At 48.1% G+C, this 14,981-nt stretch overlaps 1 protein-coding gene across 1 annotated transcript; it reads left to right on the forward strand.

The window, feature by feature from the left end:
* Positions 1-32: 32 nt before the first annotated feature.
* SF3A1 (splicing factor 3a subunit 1) lies at positions 33-14,653 on the forward strand. Its single transcript, XM_066562294.1, has 16 exons — positions 33-190; positions 2,245-2,357; positions 3,445-3,649; positions 5,386-5,643; positions 6,439-6,513; positions 7,084-7,234; positions 7,671-7,864; positions 8,456-8,573; positions 8,669-8,854; positions 9,150-9,271; positions 9,457-9,699; positions 10,598-10,808; positions 11,534-11,688; positions 12,622-12,723; positions 12,876-12,947; positions 13,999-14,653. The coding sequence occupies exons 1-16, from the start codon at positions 125-127 to the stop codon at positions 14,098-14,100; spliced, it is 2,373 nt and encodes a 790-aa protein (XP_066418391.1). The 5' UTR covers positions 33-124; the 3' UTR covers positions 14,101-14,653.
* Positions 14,654-14,981: the final 328 nt, after the last annotated feature.

The following is a 14,981-nucleotide window of genomic DNA, read 5'->3' on the forward strand; positions in this document are numbered from 1 at the left end:
GGCACAGCGCCCGCCGCCGCCATTTCGTCCCAGTCGGTGCCGCCGCCGCCGCTGCTTCGGCCCGAGCCTCGCCCGCCCCTCGATCGGCCCCGCCCGGCACGGAGCCCCCGGCCCCGGCACCGCCATGCCCGCCGGACCCGTGCAGGCTGTGCCTCCGGCGCAGCCCGCGCCCCCCGCCGAGAGCAAACCGGTGCGGGAGGGGAGGGGAGGGGCGGTGAGGGATGGGAGCGGGGATGGCGCGAACCGCGGGGGGTGGGAGCGGGGCCCTCACGGACCGGGCTGCGCTGGGCTGGGGGAGCTGCGGTTCAGTCCGGAGCGCTGCAGTGACCCCTGTGCCCCGCTCGCGTGAGACCCCACCTGCAGAGCTGCCCCGGCCCTGGGACCCCCACAGGAGGGACCTGGAGCTGCTGGAGAGAGCCCAGAGGAAGCCACAGAGATGTTCCAAGGGCTGGAGCGCCTCTGCTCTGAGCCAGGCTGGGAGAGCTGGGGGTGCTCACCTGGAGAGGAGAAGGCTCCAGGGACACCTCAGAGCCCCTTGCAGGGCCTAAAGGGGCTCCAGGAGAGCTGCAGAGGGACTGGGGACAAGGGATGGAGGACAGGACACAGGGAATGGCTCCCACTGCCAGAGGGCAGGGATGGATGGGATACTGGGAATTAGGAATTGTTCCCTGGCAGGGTGGGCAGGCCCTGGATCCCTGACAGTGCCCAAGATCAGGAGCTTGGGATAGTGGGAGGGGTGAGGTGAGCTCCAGGTTGCCTTCCCACCCAAACCATTCCAGGATTCCTTGGAGACAGCAGGATCCTGCTGGGGCTGGGCAGGAGCTGAGCCCTTCCCTGGCAGTGCCCCAGGGCTGTGGCTGCAGTGAGTGTGGGGGGTTCCCCGGTTCTGGGGGAGCTGCCCTGGCTCCACGAATTTTGTGTGGAAGGATTGAAAGTCTGAGGGAGCGTGGCAGGGCTGTGTGTCCCAACACCCTCCCAGATCTTTCTCCCTTGGCCATTTTCATGTTCTTTGCAGCCTGAGATGGGAATATTCATTCCTCATGCATTTCTGAGATGGGAATTCAGCTCCCACAGGGCTGGAGCTGCTGTCCTGACTCTCACACAGCAGCATCAGCACTCTTGGAGCTGTCAGGGAGCTGATCTTACTGAGATCCTTGGAAAATTTGGATTCCCCCTAAAAACCCAGTGGCTTTTATGCACAGAGGTTACCAAGGCAACTTGGCATCACTGTTAAATAAAATATCTCGAGTGTGATGCTGCCCCATCCTTCAGCTCCTCAAGATGATGTTCTGAGGGAGTGGGAATGAAAACTAGAAATGTTCCTGGTGCCTTTCTCTTAACACACTTTGTTAGGGTTGTATTTATGGAATGGTTTGCATTGGGAGGGACCTTAGAGCCCATCCAGTGCCACCCCTGCCATGGCAGGGACACTTCCCACTGTCCCAGGCTGCTCCAAGCCCTGTCCAGCCTGGCCTTGGGCACTGCCAGGGACCAGTTTGGCCTGAGACCATTTTCTGGCTTGGATTCTCCATGGATTTGTCAGAGCTGGGAGCTCTACCTGGATTTTAAGTTATCCCTGGCTGTCCCTGTTAGGATTATAAACATTTCCAGCAGATCTGTCCTTGTTTATAACACCATTTCTTGGAGCTGCCTGGTGAGGAAAGAGAAGCAGCATCTTTAGTATCCTGCAAAGGCAGCTCCTGGTTTTACTGGAATACAGAGCAATCCACAGGGAGGGTTTCTGAGATTTTAGTTTGGATCTTTCTGTAACATCAGAAGAACACTCTGTTGGAGATTTTCTCTTCAAAACAGCTTCTGTTGCAACTACAATGGCACTAAAAGCTGTGATTTATTTAATGTGGAGTTAATAATTCAGGTCCCACAGGCCCCTAGGAAGATACAGAACTTCCACAGCTGGTGAGGTATGATGAATTATTCCTGGAAATGTTACTGGAGACTCCTGGCTCAGCATTTAAAAACAGCCTTGGGGTCAAGGCTGATACAGGGAAAATTGTTGTGGTTCCCTTGGAGGCACCTTCCCTGTTGTCCTGCTGTCCCTGCCCCTGCAGCAGGTGCCCCTGAGAATCCAAGGAAGTGGTGGGGGGGATGCTCCAGATTCTTCAGCCAGTTCAGTGACTGAGGAGGAGGAGGATGGATAAAGGTTCCTCTGTGCCATTGGGAGTGTTTGGAATGCCTGATCCTGACACCCCTTCACCTTTTGCAATGAAACTTTCTTTATTACAGCCAGAAGAGGAGCCTAAAGAGGAGGCAGCACCAGCCAAGCCTGTGGTGGGGATTATTTACCCTCCTCCAGAGGTCAGGAATATTGTGGACAAGACTGCCAGCTTTGTAGCCAGGTGGGTGGCACTGCTGGTGTCTCTTTCTCCTGGCATTTTCATCCTTCTGCTGTTCAGTGCAGCTCTAGAAGCTGAAGCAGGTCTCAGTTTTGTGGTTTTGCATAAAAGATTTAAGGATTGAGACTGGAAAAGAAACAATATTCTCCTGAAGAGGGTGTAAGGCACCCTTTGCTGGAGAAACTGGTAGTAAATAAATAAAATCCTTGTTCAAATGTGCAGTGGGTGCTGCAATAACTGGTAACGGGGCTGTTCTGAATGATCTGAAGGGGAAACCAAATTCCAGGTGCAAAGGGAGCCTTAGTCCAGGAGTCATGGCTGTGTTTTAGTGCTAAAATGTGGTGGGGTTTGGTTTCAGAGAATTACCAAATGCTGCTCCAGTCAAACCCTTATTGTGTAACTCATCTCCAAAGTGCTGCCAAGGAGTGTTGGCTGCTTCTGAGCATAAGGGACTGTGTTTATCCCTTGGGATTGCAGAGACCTCCTCTTTTGGAGGAGGTGGAATGTCTAAATGAGACTGGGAGCTATCCAGAGAATATGAAGAGGAACACCCTGTGGCAGCTGGGAATTTTCTCAAACTGCCCTGAAATAGCTGGCTCGTGCTTCAGGTGGGAGGAGGGGGTGTTACCTGGGCTGGGGCTCCTGAATGCAGCACTCTGGGCTGGTCAGTCCCTGCACAGGCTGATGTTTACCTGCTTTTTTTCCCTTATATGATGGTTCTGGAACTGAAATTAGTCTTGAGAAGTTGTTAATAGAGCAGATAAAATTGATGTAGTAACTTGTCAACTTCATGCTTCATAACTGTAAACTTCAGTCAGTGGTGGAAATGACCTTTGAGTGCAGACAGATGTGACTGTGGAACAGTTGTGAGTGTGAATATTTAATATTCACATTAAAGACAGAATCAAGGGGACAATTGCATCTAAACTGTGTGTGTCCAGCTGGGTGGGATCTGCTGAGGGAGAAACTCCTCACATGTGAGACAGAAAATGATCTTCAGGGGGCTGGTGCCTCAACATGTCCCAGTCTGAAAGAGACATTTACCCTTGAGTTGATGATGATCTAAACAAATTTTCTTCTTGCTCCCCAGAAATGGTCCAGAATTTGAAGCCCGAATTCGTCAGAATGAAATAAATAACCCCAAGTTCAACTTCCTGAACCCCAACGACCCGTACCATGCCTACTACCGGCACAAGGTCAGCGAGTTCAAGGAGGGCAAAGCCCAGGAGCCCTCGGCTGCCATCCCCAAGGTCATGCAGCAGCAGCAGAGTGCCCAGCAGCAGCTCCCACAGAAGGTGAGGGTTCCTTTTCATCCTTTTGGGGAAGAATTTGGTCACTTTGGAGTGGTGTCACAGCCTGGTGTTGAGAGGGAAGGAAGCTTGACAGTCAAGAAGGAGCAGTGGTTGTACAGTTGTCAAAATGCCAGCAGTGACAGGCTTGGAGTTGAGTGTCTGGGGCTTTGTTTTGATGCAGATGTGCATCTCCCAGGTGCTGGTGACTCAAAGCTGTTTTAAACTGCCAATATACAGTTTAATTGGTCTATGTTAATTAAGTTTAGCTCTGTATTGACTTAAAAAGTATTTACACCAGGGATCACTTGGACTGGATGGGGCAGAAGCAAGCCTTGGGAATCCCTTGGAGTTCTGTTTGGCCTTGTTGCATGCAGTTTTGTAGAAGGATCAACCTCCCCTTAAAACTTGGGGTACAAAATGCTGCTCACCTTGTTCAGCTGTGCCTTTAAACATTCTGGGTGGGAAAAGGGCATGGAGTGAATCCAGGGCTTTTCCATGCTTGGCATGGCCAGCAGCCACACTGCTGGCCCTGGGAGGCCTATAGCAAAGGCCTGATACGTTCCAAATCTGTTTGCTGTTGGAACAACATATTAATAGTATTAAATTATACCTGATGATTTCTCATCCTTGTACCTGCCTGGATGGCAACTGGCATTGCTTTCCTGCAGCAGCTGGAGAAAAAAAAATATTCTCCTGAGTGTTTGGTGACTGTTCCTTTCAGGTGATGCCTCAGGTTTTAGCTTTTGTATTTTTCAGATTCTATTCTGCTTTAGTGTGTAAGTGTAGCCTTCATATGAGGGGATGGTGAGCTCTCTGCACAGAGCAGGGAGACAAAACAATTCCTTCTCTAGCTGGGGACCAAGGACAAATGATCCAAATTTCAGGCCCAAGAGCACAAACAACAGGGACTGAAGAGAGAAAACAAGAAGGATGTGACTTGATGGGCTAAAGCTGTAATTGGACAATTAACTCCAATATTCAAATGGAGCAAAATTTATAAAAGTGGGAGACCCCATGACCTGTTGCCCATTTTGTGGCCATTTTGAGTTGTGCTGCCCAAGGTGGGCAAAATCCCTACTTTATCCTTTAGCTCTGTCTTCTCAGGAGTTCACAGTTTATTGCAGCCCCAGGACACGTGAGCAGTCTCTGTTTCGTGCTGCACGTTCAAAGAAGGAGTTGGAGCTCTTCATTTCTCGGGCTCAGAGTTGTTTATTGTATCTCATCTAGAAACATTTTTCTCCCGTCCAGCCGAGGTCTGTCCAGCAGGACAGCCAGAGGTACTCTAACTGCTGCTGGGGTGGTGTTATCTCTTTACAAACTAGGTATAACATGTTTACAATTACTTTTCAATACCTATCACCTGTGTTAGACAGTGAGTTTCTATTCTAAACCAATCCCAAAGTGCCAACATCACAGCAGAAGATGGAGGTAGAGAAGAAGAAAGGCTGGGCACACTCAAGTCCCTCCATCTTGCCTCCTGAACCCCTATTCTAAAAACCCCAAAATCTACTTTTTCACCCAGTGATAATTTTATTATTACACTACTTAAACTTCTGTGGCTTTCAGGTCTTCATACAAAGCTGGTGATTTGCCAGGGTCTCTGAGCCCCCTGGCAGGGGTCCTGGCAATTCTGGATACCCAGAGGGATGTTCTGAGTTCTGGCACTGTGTGGCCTCTGTTCTAGCTCAGCCTTCCCAAGGCACCCCAGGAATTCACGGGGCCGTGTGTTCTCCCTGCAGGTGCAGGCCCAGGTGATCCAGGAGACCGTGGTTCCCAAGGAGCCCCCGCCCGAGTTCGAGTTCATCGCGGACCCTCCGTCCATCTCGGCCTTCGACCTGGACGTGGTGAAGCTCACGGCGCAGTTCGTGGCCCGCAACGGGAGGCAGTTCCTGACCCAGCTCATGCAGAAGGAGCAGAGGAATTACCAGTTTGATTTCCTGCGCCCCCAGCACAGCCTCTTCAACTACTTCACCAAGCTGGTGGAGCAGTACACAAAGGTACTTACACAAAGGGACTCCGGGCAGGGGGATTCCTTCCACAGCAGGAAGGAGTTCAGAGGGCTGATGAAGCCCTACAAACCAGTCAGGCTGGAAATATCCAGGAATCCATCCTTGAAATCCTACTCTTCAGAGTGGTTATTGTGCAGAACACAGTGGGCTGTCACCTAAATGTACCACACACTATTGTAATCTCAATAAAGTTTGTTTTCTTTTCTTTTTTTTTAAACCTGGAGGATATTTGGAAGTTCATATAATAATATAAATATAATATTATATATACTACATAATATTATATTTAATATATATCTAATTATATATTAAATTATATTATATATAATTATATAATATATATTATATATAATTATATAATATAAATATATATAATTATATATATTATATATATTATATATAATTATACATATTATATAATTATATATAATATAATTATATAAATATATAATAGCGTTCATTTTATTTATATTTATTTTATTTATATATTATATATAAATATATAATATATATAATAGACAAAAATATAAATAAATATAAATATATAAAATAAATAAGTATAATTATATATAATATTATATATATAGATATAATATAAATTGGAAATTTATATTTTGAAGGGGAGGGATGAGTGGTAATGAATGAGAGGGCTGCAGTAGAATAAATGGGATATAGCTCTGGGGGTTTGCTGGTATTTTTAGCAGTGTGGAAAGGGAATAATTGCTCTGAAAGAGGCTTTGGCACAAAGAACTGTCACCAACTGTCATGCAAAATGTGTTTCAGATCTTGATCCCACCAAAGGGCTTGCTCCTCAAGCTCAAGAAGGAGGCTGAAAATCCCAAGGAAGTCCTGGATCAGGTATTCCATAAAAAATTTGAAAAAATGCTGAAGCATTTTGGTTATGTTTTGATTTTTTTTCTCTTTCCATGTTTTTGGCTTGTTGGCAGCAAACAGCATGCTGCCAACAAGCCAAAGAGAATAAAATGGATGTATCACTTGCTGTCACTTTAGTACAGGGGGCTCAGAGTTGCTTTAAGCTGCAGCTGGTGTTTGTATTGGGGGTAGTTTGTGGCTGCACAGAGATACTGCACAAGCCCATTTCCAAGTGGTTACAAAGTGGAATCCTGGAATATCCTGAGTGGGAAGGACCCCACCCATCCAGTCCCACCCCTATCCCTGCCCAGACCCCCAACAATCCCACCCTGTCCATCCCTGGCAGTGCTGCCCAAAGGCTCCTGGAGCTCTGGCAGCCTTGGGGCTGTGCCCATTCCCTGGGCAGCCTGGGCAGTGCCAGCACCCTCTGGGGGAAGAACCTTGCCCTGATCTCAGCCTGACACTGCTCCAGCTGTTCTTCCTTTCATTTGCAAACCAGCAGTGGGATGGCTGTGCTGTTCCTTGTCTGACACCATGCTTTGTCTGCTCCTGCAGGTCTATTACAGAGTGGAGTGGGCCAAGTTCCAGGAGCGAGAGAGAAAGAAGGAGGAGGAGGAGAAGGAGAAGGAGCGTGTGGCTTATGCCCAGATTGACTGGCACGACTTTGTGGTTGTGGAAACAGTTGACTTCCAGCCCAATGAGCAAGGTACTGATGCTAAATGTTGTCAGGAAATGTGTCCTGAAGTGCCATTTTTAGGCAGACATTGGGGTTTACAGCATTTTTATCCTTCAGAGTTGAAGGGAAAAGCCTTACACTGACATTTTGCAAGGCTGTTGTTTTTCTCTGGAGTCACTGATGTTCTCCTTGAAGGAAGTCCAGGACTGCAGTTGTGTTCACTTCTCCACTTCCACCAGGATACCAGAGCTTGTCCCACTTTCTAGTAGTGCTTCCATTTATAAGTCACTTTATCTTCATGTGTCATGCTGGTGTTTGTATAGACTCCATCCATTCCCTTCCTCATCCTGTGGCTGCCAAGGATTTTGTTGCCACTGCTTTCTGTTGAAGAATTGGTATTTCTGTCAGTGTGTGTTGAGTAATGTAATGGGATAGAGAAACAGAAGCTCTGTTTTCTGCATTGTAGGGAATTTCCCTCCTCCCACCACTCCAGAAGAGCTGGGAGCTCGAATCCTGATCCAGGAGCGTTATGAGAAGTTTGGGGAAAGTGAGGAGGTGGAGATGGAGGTGGAATCAGATGAGGAAGATGAAAAGCAAGAGAAAACAGATGAGCCTCCAGCCCAGCTGGATCAGGACACACAAGTGCAGGATATGGATGAGGTAACTGGACAATAGGATTTTGTCCCCTGAAGTTCATATGATTTATGATGGTCCTCACGTTCACAGTAAATAATTCTTCAGTTTCTTGAGGAAATGAAATTTCCCTCTGATGACATCTCCAAACAACCTGTTACTGCCAGAATAAGGTTGTTTTTTTAATGTTTTCCATGATAATACGAGTTCCAAGAGAGAAATCCAGTAATCTTGGCACCCAGCGGTGTGGATTTTTTATTTCTGTGGTTTTAAGTTTTTCAGGCTATTTTGTGCCCAGAGTCTGGAGCACTGAAAGATGACTCATCTTAGCCTCTGCCCACTGTAAGCTGTTTTTCTGGTAACAGGGAACAAGAGTGTGGTTAACTGTGAGCCCCTGTGCACAGGGCTGCTGTTATGTGGAAGCTGAGGAATATTTGCTTCCTCTTCTGGGGCTGCTGAATTTCTGAATCATGATCCAGAGGAACCACTGTGCCATAGGTGTCCAAAACAGCTCCATTGCTTTGAAGCTGCATAGTCTGTTCTTAAGCACTGTGTAGGATGTCTCAAAGGAATTTGACCGCTGGAACTTGGTTGTGATTTTTGTTTCCTTTCAATAAGGGGTCAGATGATGAAGATGAAGGTCAGAAGGTTCCTCCTCCTCCAGAAACCCCAATGCCACCCCCACTGCCTCCCACACCGGATCAGGTCATTGTGCGGAAAGATTACGATCCCAAAGGTAAATCAAACTGAAAAACCACCTTTATTTCTTCCTGAAGAATCCCAAACCATTTGTTTCTAGACTGAACCAACACTGTGGTTTTGTTCTCCTAGCCTCAAAACCATTGCCACCCGCCCCGGCTCCTGATGAGTACCTGGTGTCTCCCATCACTGGAGAAAAGATTCCTGCCAGTAAAATGCAGGAGCACATGAGGATTGGGCTCCTGGATCCCCGGTGGCTGGAGCAGCGGGATCGATCCATCCGGGAGAAGCAGAGTGATGACGAGGTCTATGCCCCAGGTCAGCTTGAGCACTGATTGCACAGCCCCTCACTGCCCCCACTGAGCAGGACCATCTGAAATGGAGCTCTGTGTGTGATGGCCTTTCTGGGAGAATGAGATGGGAATGTTTGTCAGCTGTTGCTGGGCAGTATCTTTCCAAAAAAAAAAAAAAGAAAGTTGGACTTTAAAGGTCCTTGTGGTCCCTTCTGACTCAGAATATTCTGTGTGAAAAGAGCATCACTAGGTATCAACTAATAGATCAATAAGAGGCTTGGTTTTATTCCTTGAGATAAGAATTGCTCTTTTTCCCTCAGGTTTGGATATTGAGAGCAGCCTGAAGCAGCTGGCAGAGCGTCGTACTGATATCTTTGGTGTAGAGGAGACTGCCATTGGTAAAAAGATTGGTGAAGAAGAGATCCAGAAACCAGAGGAAAAGGTAGAGTAGGAATTGGGAATTTGTGTTTGATTGGTTGGAGTTCTTTTTATAATAGGTTCCTGTAGCATTGTGAATGCTCAAAGACACAAGAGTCTTGAATTTTTTTATTTCTATCAAGATGTGCTCTCTGGATTTCTTTGCAGTCTGGCCAGGTTGGGTTAATCTGATTTATTTTACTCTCTCAGGTGACCTGGGATGGCCACTCAGGCAGCATGGCCCGCACACAGCAGGCTGCTCAGGCCAATATCACTCTGCAAGAGCAAATTGAAGCCATCCACAAGGCCAAGGGACTGGTGCCAGAGGATGACAGCAAGGAGAAAATCGGGCCCAGCAAACCCAATGAGATACCCCAGCCACCCCCTCCTTCCTCAGCCTCCAACCCCCCTGCCAGTGCCCAGCCCATCACATCTGTACCTCGCCCACCCACCGTGAGTGTTTGGGCTCTCAGAAGCCAATTACTGGGGCTCTAGTTAATTAGGAAGGGTCCTGATGAAGGGCAAGTGTGCTGGCATGGAAGATGATTTTGTGGGAAGTTTGTGATTTAAGAGTAGTTTGGAAATACTAGAAGAACCTTATTGAACTTGCTGTTTAAAATGGAATATCATACTTAGGTAGAGTTTTTACCTTTAAAGTAACAAAAAGACTGGGATCAGCTGGGATTTTGGAGGCAGAGAATATGGCTAAGAAAGGGATGGCTGGGGGCCTTTGTAGGTGTAGAGTGATGTTGGACAAAGGCAGCCCAAGGTAAGAAGTGTTGCTATAGGACACGGAAGAACACAAGCGCATGCTGCTGTTTTTGAGGTGAAGAAAAAAGAGAAGTTTATTTTCTGACTCTAACATTTATAGATTTCCAAAAGTGACAGTAGATTGGAGGGTGACAGTGCCACCTCTCCAGTGACACTAGACAAACTAACAGTTTATCAACTGTCTCCTTTTTTATAAAAGAATGCAAAACAATGAGTTACTTACAGAAAGTGTGTAAAAAGTTCACTACAAAAACGTTAACATCAGAAAGCTTAGAAAATCTTAAAAAATCAAAGCAACAAGAAGGGATCTGTTGTGAGTCCCAAACAGCAATTTAGGAAAGGAATTAAGTGCCTGGAGGTCTGATCCCACAGCGGGGAGGGAAGGAGGACCCCTTTAATCTGTTAATGAGGTTTCTGTGCCTGTTCAGAGCAGCTTGGGTTGCCCATATGGTGGGGCCACTAAGGCTCCCTGCAAGTTCTATACATCAGGACCCGTGTTTCTGTGTTTCCCTGTTACTTTAACTGGGGCTGTGGGCAGCCCTGGGCATTCCTGCTGAGCAGCTTCACCTTCTCTCTGCAGATGCCTCCTCCTGTCCGTGCCGCCGTGGTTTCTGCAGTGCCAGTCATGCCTCGCCCCCCCATGACGTCCGTGGTCCGGCTGCCCCCGGGATCTGTCATAGCCACCCCCATGCCTCCCATCATCCACACCCCCCGCATCAACGTGGTGCCCATGCCCCCCTCTGCTCCCCCCATCATGAGCCCCCGCCCGCCCCCCATGATCGTCCCCACAGGTCAGTGGCTTCGGTGGCTTCAGTTTTCCTGGGGAATTGTTGGGTGATTCCTTTAGAGTGGGCTTCAGCTTGGAGTCTTTTTCCTCCTGTGCCCTGGTTCTGGTGTGTAGCTGGGACTGCAGGCACCAAGTTGTGTTGTTAAGAGTTTGGGGGTGTTTGGTATGGCTTACCTAGTCCTGCTTTTGGGCTCAAGGCTCTTCCTGCACCATGAAATGCAGGGAGTCCTGTGGCCCCAGGAGCTTGCCCAGGTGAAAATTAAGAATGCAGGGTCAAGAGAAGCTGCCAGCACCTCAGTGGGTGTTACAGCTCCATACAGAAGCTGCTGCTGCTGGAGGAAAAGCTGTTTGCTGGCCCTTTTCCTCATTAGGTGCTTTGAAGTTAAAAAGCATGATGTAAGAAGCAATTCTTCCTTTTTTTCATCTTCTTTTCTTCCCTAACTGGAGGAGCTGGCACTGCTGCCTGCCAAACTGAGAGCGTGTTCTTTTTTTGCAAGATCTGCAGGAAGCTCTCATGCCTTGTTATCTCTTCCTGGAATGCTTCCCAATATAAGAGCTCTCTGAATGTTTGAAGTTTGCATGTTGCTGTTGGTTGTAACTTCCTCCATGTATTGTGGTATTTATTTTCAGCCTGTGCTGCTCTGCTCAAAGCATTTTTATTGTGAGGGGGTGTTTGCTGTGCACTCAGGGGGTGACTGTGGGTTGTGCTGTGTCCCCTGCCCATTCCAGCCTTTGTCCCTGCTCCTCCCGTGGCTCCGGTCCCATCCCCGGCACCGATGCCTCCCGTCCACCCCCCGCCACCCATGGAGGATGAGCCAGTCTCCAAGAAACTGAAGAGTGAGGACAGCCTGATTCCAGAGGAGGAATTTCTGCGCAGGAACAAGGTACATGTGTGGCTCAGAGTCCTGGGCTGCTCCACTCCACCTCCAAAGGGGCTGTAAAGCACAGAGGGGCAAAAATACCTGGCAAGAAAGGGACTTTTGAGGTATCTCCTTTCTCTTGTCATTCCTGAGCAAACCAAACTCCTTTGTCTCTTGTTGGGAAGAGCTACACAGGGTGGGATAATGCTCTTCTGTAATTAAGGGCAGTGAGAGGTAGGTTATAATGCAGAGAAGAACTAAAGTTGCTAATGAGCTTTTAAAGAGAGGAGGGCTAAGCTGGAGATGCAAAGAGATTAGAGTATCATTGCCAGCATGATAGTAGGGTAAGGTGGTGTATTCCATAACAAGGTGAGCTAAATGTGAGCCTTCATTCCTTCCTGAGGAGTGCCACTGTCACAGGAGGAGTTTTAAATCCTTAGGAAGGACTGTATGGTTTTTCTGGCAATATTTAAAGTAAAAGAGGAGATTTAGATGGGATACTGGGAAGGAATTGTTCCCTGGGAAGGTGGAGAGGCCCTGGCACAGGGTACCCAGAGCAGCTGTGGCTGCCCCATCCTTGGAAGTGTCCTTGATTGGACAGGGCTTGGAGCACCCTGGGTTAGTGGAAGGTGTCCTCTGGCCATGGCAGGGCATGGGACTGGAAGGACTTTAAGGTCCTTTCCAACCCAAACCAATCTGTTCTGTGGTTTCATGGGCACGGAGAAGCTGTCTCTGTGCTTCACACCCTCACCTGTGACACCATCAGCACGTGTGGTGCTTGATAGATGGCACCCAAAAGGGAGCGAAATCCAACCAAATGTTTTACTGTGGGAGCAGTGGAGTAACTTGTAAACACATTTCAGTGTGTTTACTGAGGAACCAAGATATGGAAACGAACACTTAGTCTGGTGCTGTGTTATCACAGCCCTGAGAGACTTTATCTGTGTTTTCCCATAGGGCCCAGTCACGGTCAAAGTCCAGGTTCCCAACATGCAGGACAAGACGGAATGGAAGCTGAATGGCCAAGTGCTGGTGTTCACCCTGCCCCTCTCAGACCAGGCATGTAGCTCATCCTCCTGCCCTGCCCTGCTCCATGTGCTGCCTGTGAGAGAGCAGCTGGGAGCTCAGCCTGCTCCCCACACTGCAGCTCCACGGGGCTGGGGAGCAGGACTGGGACAAAAGCTCTGAAGGAGCCCTTTGATCCTCCCCAGGTGTCTGTTATAAAGGTTAAGATCCACGAGGCCACAGGGATGCCAGCTGGGAAGCAGAAGCTGCAGTATGAGGTGGGTATAAGGTCTTCAAATACTGGTTGTTTATTCAATGCATTCTCTCACATGACCTTTTTAAAAAGAAAAATTATAATGTATAATTTAATGCACTCTGAGCTACTGGAAGAGCAAAGGGAATGGTTTTCCTGCCTGCACAGCACAGCTGTGACAGATCTGCCCTCTGTTACAGCAGGACAGGCTTTTATAGGTGATTAAATCAGTGGATTTTCACATTGTTGCTGCTGGAGATGAGTCCTCCAAACTTGGTGTGGCTTTCTCTGAAATCAGCCTCCTGTTTTATTAGAGTTTGTTGTTTTGGTTTGGTTTTTTTTTTTTTTTGACATTTAACTGCAGCAGCCTGCTCCCACAGCTCTGCTGTGTGCTCGGGGAGGTGGGCGAGCGTGCTTTGGAACCCTGGCAGCTCAGGGAAGGCTTTCTCCAGAACAGGGAAGGGAAGGGGAGGGCTCACTCTCTCTTCTCTCTCTTCCTCTGGGAGCCAGAGCTGTGAGAAAAGCCCCGTTCCTTTTTAATGACTTATTTCCAGTCATGCATGTGCCCAGGCAGGCACAACCTGCTGCCTAAGCAGTGAACTTTGTGCACTTGTCTCCTCAGAGTTCATCTGTGGGCAGATACTCTGTTAACCCTTAACAAGAAGGGGAGCTGAGCTGATTATTTTTAAGGGAAAAAAATAAAAAAGGTGGGGGGAGAGTGGAGTCTGAGTAACTCCCCTTGTGGTGACTCCTTATCTGTGTGTTGTAGGAGCCACATTGTCTATATTGGCTGGTCTAGTGGAAAGAGTCCCTGCCCATGGCAAGGGGGGTGGATGAGGGATCTTTAGGGTCCCAAACCATTCTAGGATTTAGGATTCTGTACCCACCTCCAGTGTCCACCTTGGACACTGGAATCTCTCTGGGGTCTCCAAAGCCTGCAGTGTTCTGTCATCCCCCTGCTCTGAGTGTACAGCAGGAGGGTTGGGATCTGGATGGGATTCTGTGGGAAGGCAACACTGAGGTTTGTGCTCTGACTGCTCTTTCGTGGGTTTTTTATCCTTTTCTCCTCCCCTCAGGGCATCTTCATCAAGGATTCCAACTCCCTGGCTTATTACAACATGACCAGTGGCTCTCTGATTCACCTGGCACTCAAAGAGAGAGGAGGCAGGAAGAAATAGGAGGTGTGGAGCCCTGAGATGTAACGTGTTGTAACCCCAACCCTCCCAATCCTGTTTCCATTCTGGCCTTTTGGGGGCTGCACCCACTGCCCCCCAGCAGCAGTTTGAACAGAGGGACTCTGACCCCCACTGATGAGAAGCTGATGGGGCCCCAAAATGTGTCAGAGTAGTGAATAGTCTCTAGTGATCAATGCTTTGCTTGAGTGCAGGCTCTCCCTTGAATCCCCTTGGGAAAAGACATCATCAAGGTCATGTCCAGCTTAGTTTAGATCCATCTTTGAGGGATTTATGGTGGCCAGGAGCATCATCTGTCTGCCCTCAGCACTCACTGCTTCATTTAACCTCCTGCTAATTGAAAACTTCTTCTCCACACACTTATTAACCCCCTTGTTCTTGTTCTTTCCCTGTCTTGGATCTTGTATGGACCCTGATTTGGAAGTTTTTCCTCCCTTGGCATGAGCTTGTGTTGCTGTTCCTGTGGTAAAGGAGGTCTGGGTTTGCTCTGGACAGCCTGTGATTCGTTTTAATAAACATGGAGCTCTCCTTCCTTGGATTTGGGGTTTTTAATGGGGATGTGCCTGGTTTTGGAGCACCCGGATGGGGAAATACACCAGGATTTGTAATTAAGCAGTTTACAATAGGAAATCCTCTTAATTTCTGGGAAAAGCTACAAGAAAAGGGGCTTGTTTAAGTTTCCCTGGTGTTCCTCAGTCATTCCTCTTCAAAGGAATGCTTTTGTCTGTGTGTGAGGGGGGAAAAATACTCTGAACTTAGCAAGAATTTTATCAGAAAATGTGATTTAACAATTATATCCTGCGGCTGGAATCTCTTGGTCCTGGAGAGCATCTGGGTCTGGAAAACAGATGATTCCTGGGCCTTCA

This window comes from Molothrus aeneus, chromosome 18 (assembly GCF_037042795.1).
Source record: "Molothrus aeneus isolate 106 chromosome 18, BPBGC_Maene_1.0, whole genome shotgun sequence".
NCBI lineage: Eukaryota > Metazoa > Chordata > Aves > Passeriformes > Icteridae > Molothrus > Molothrus aeneus.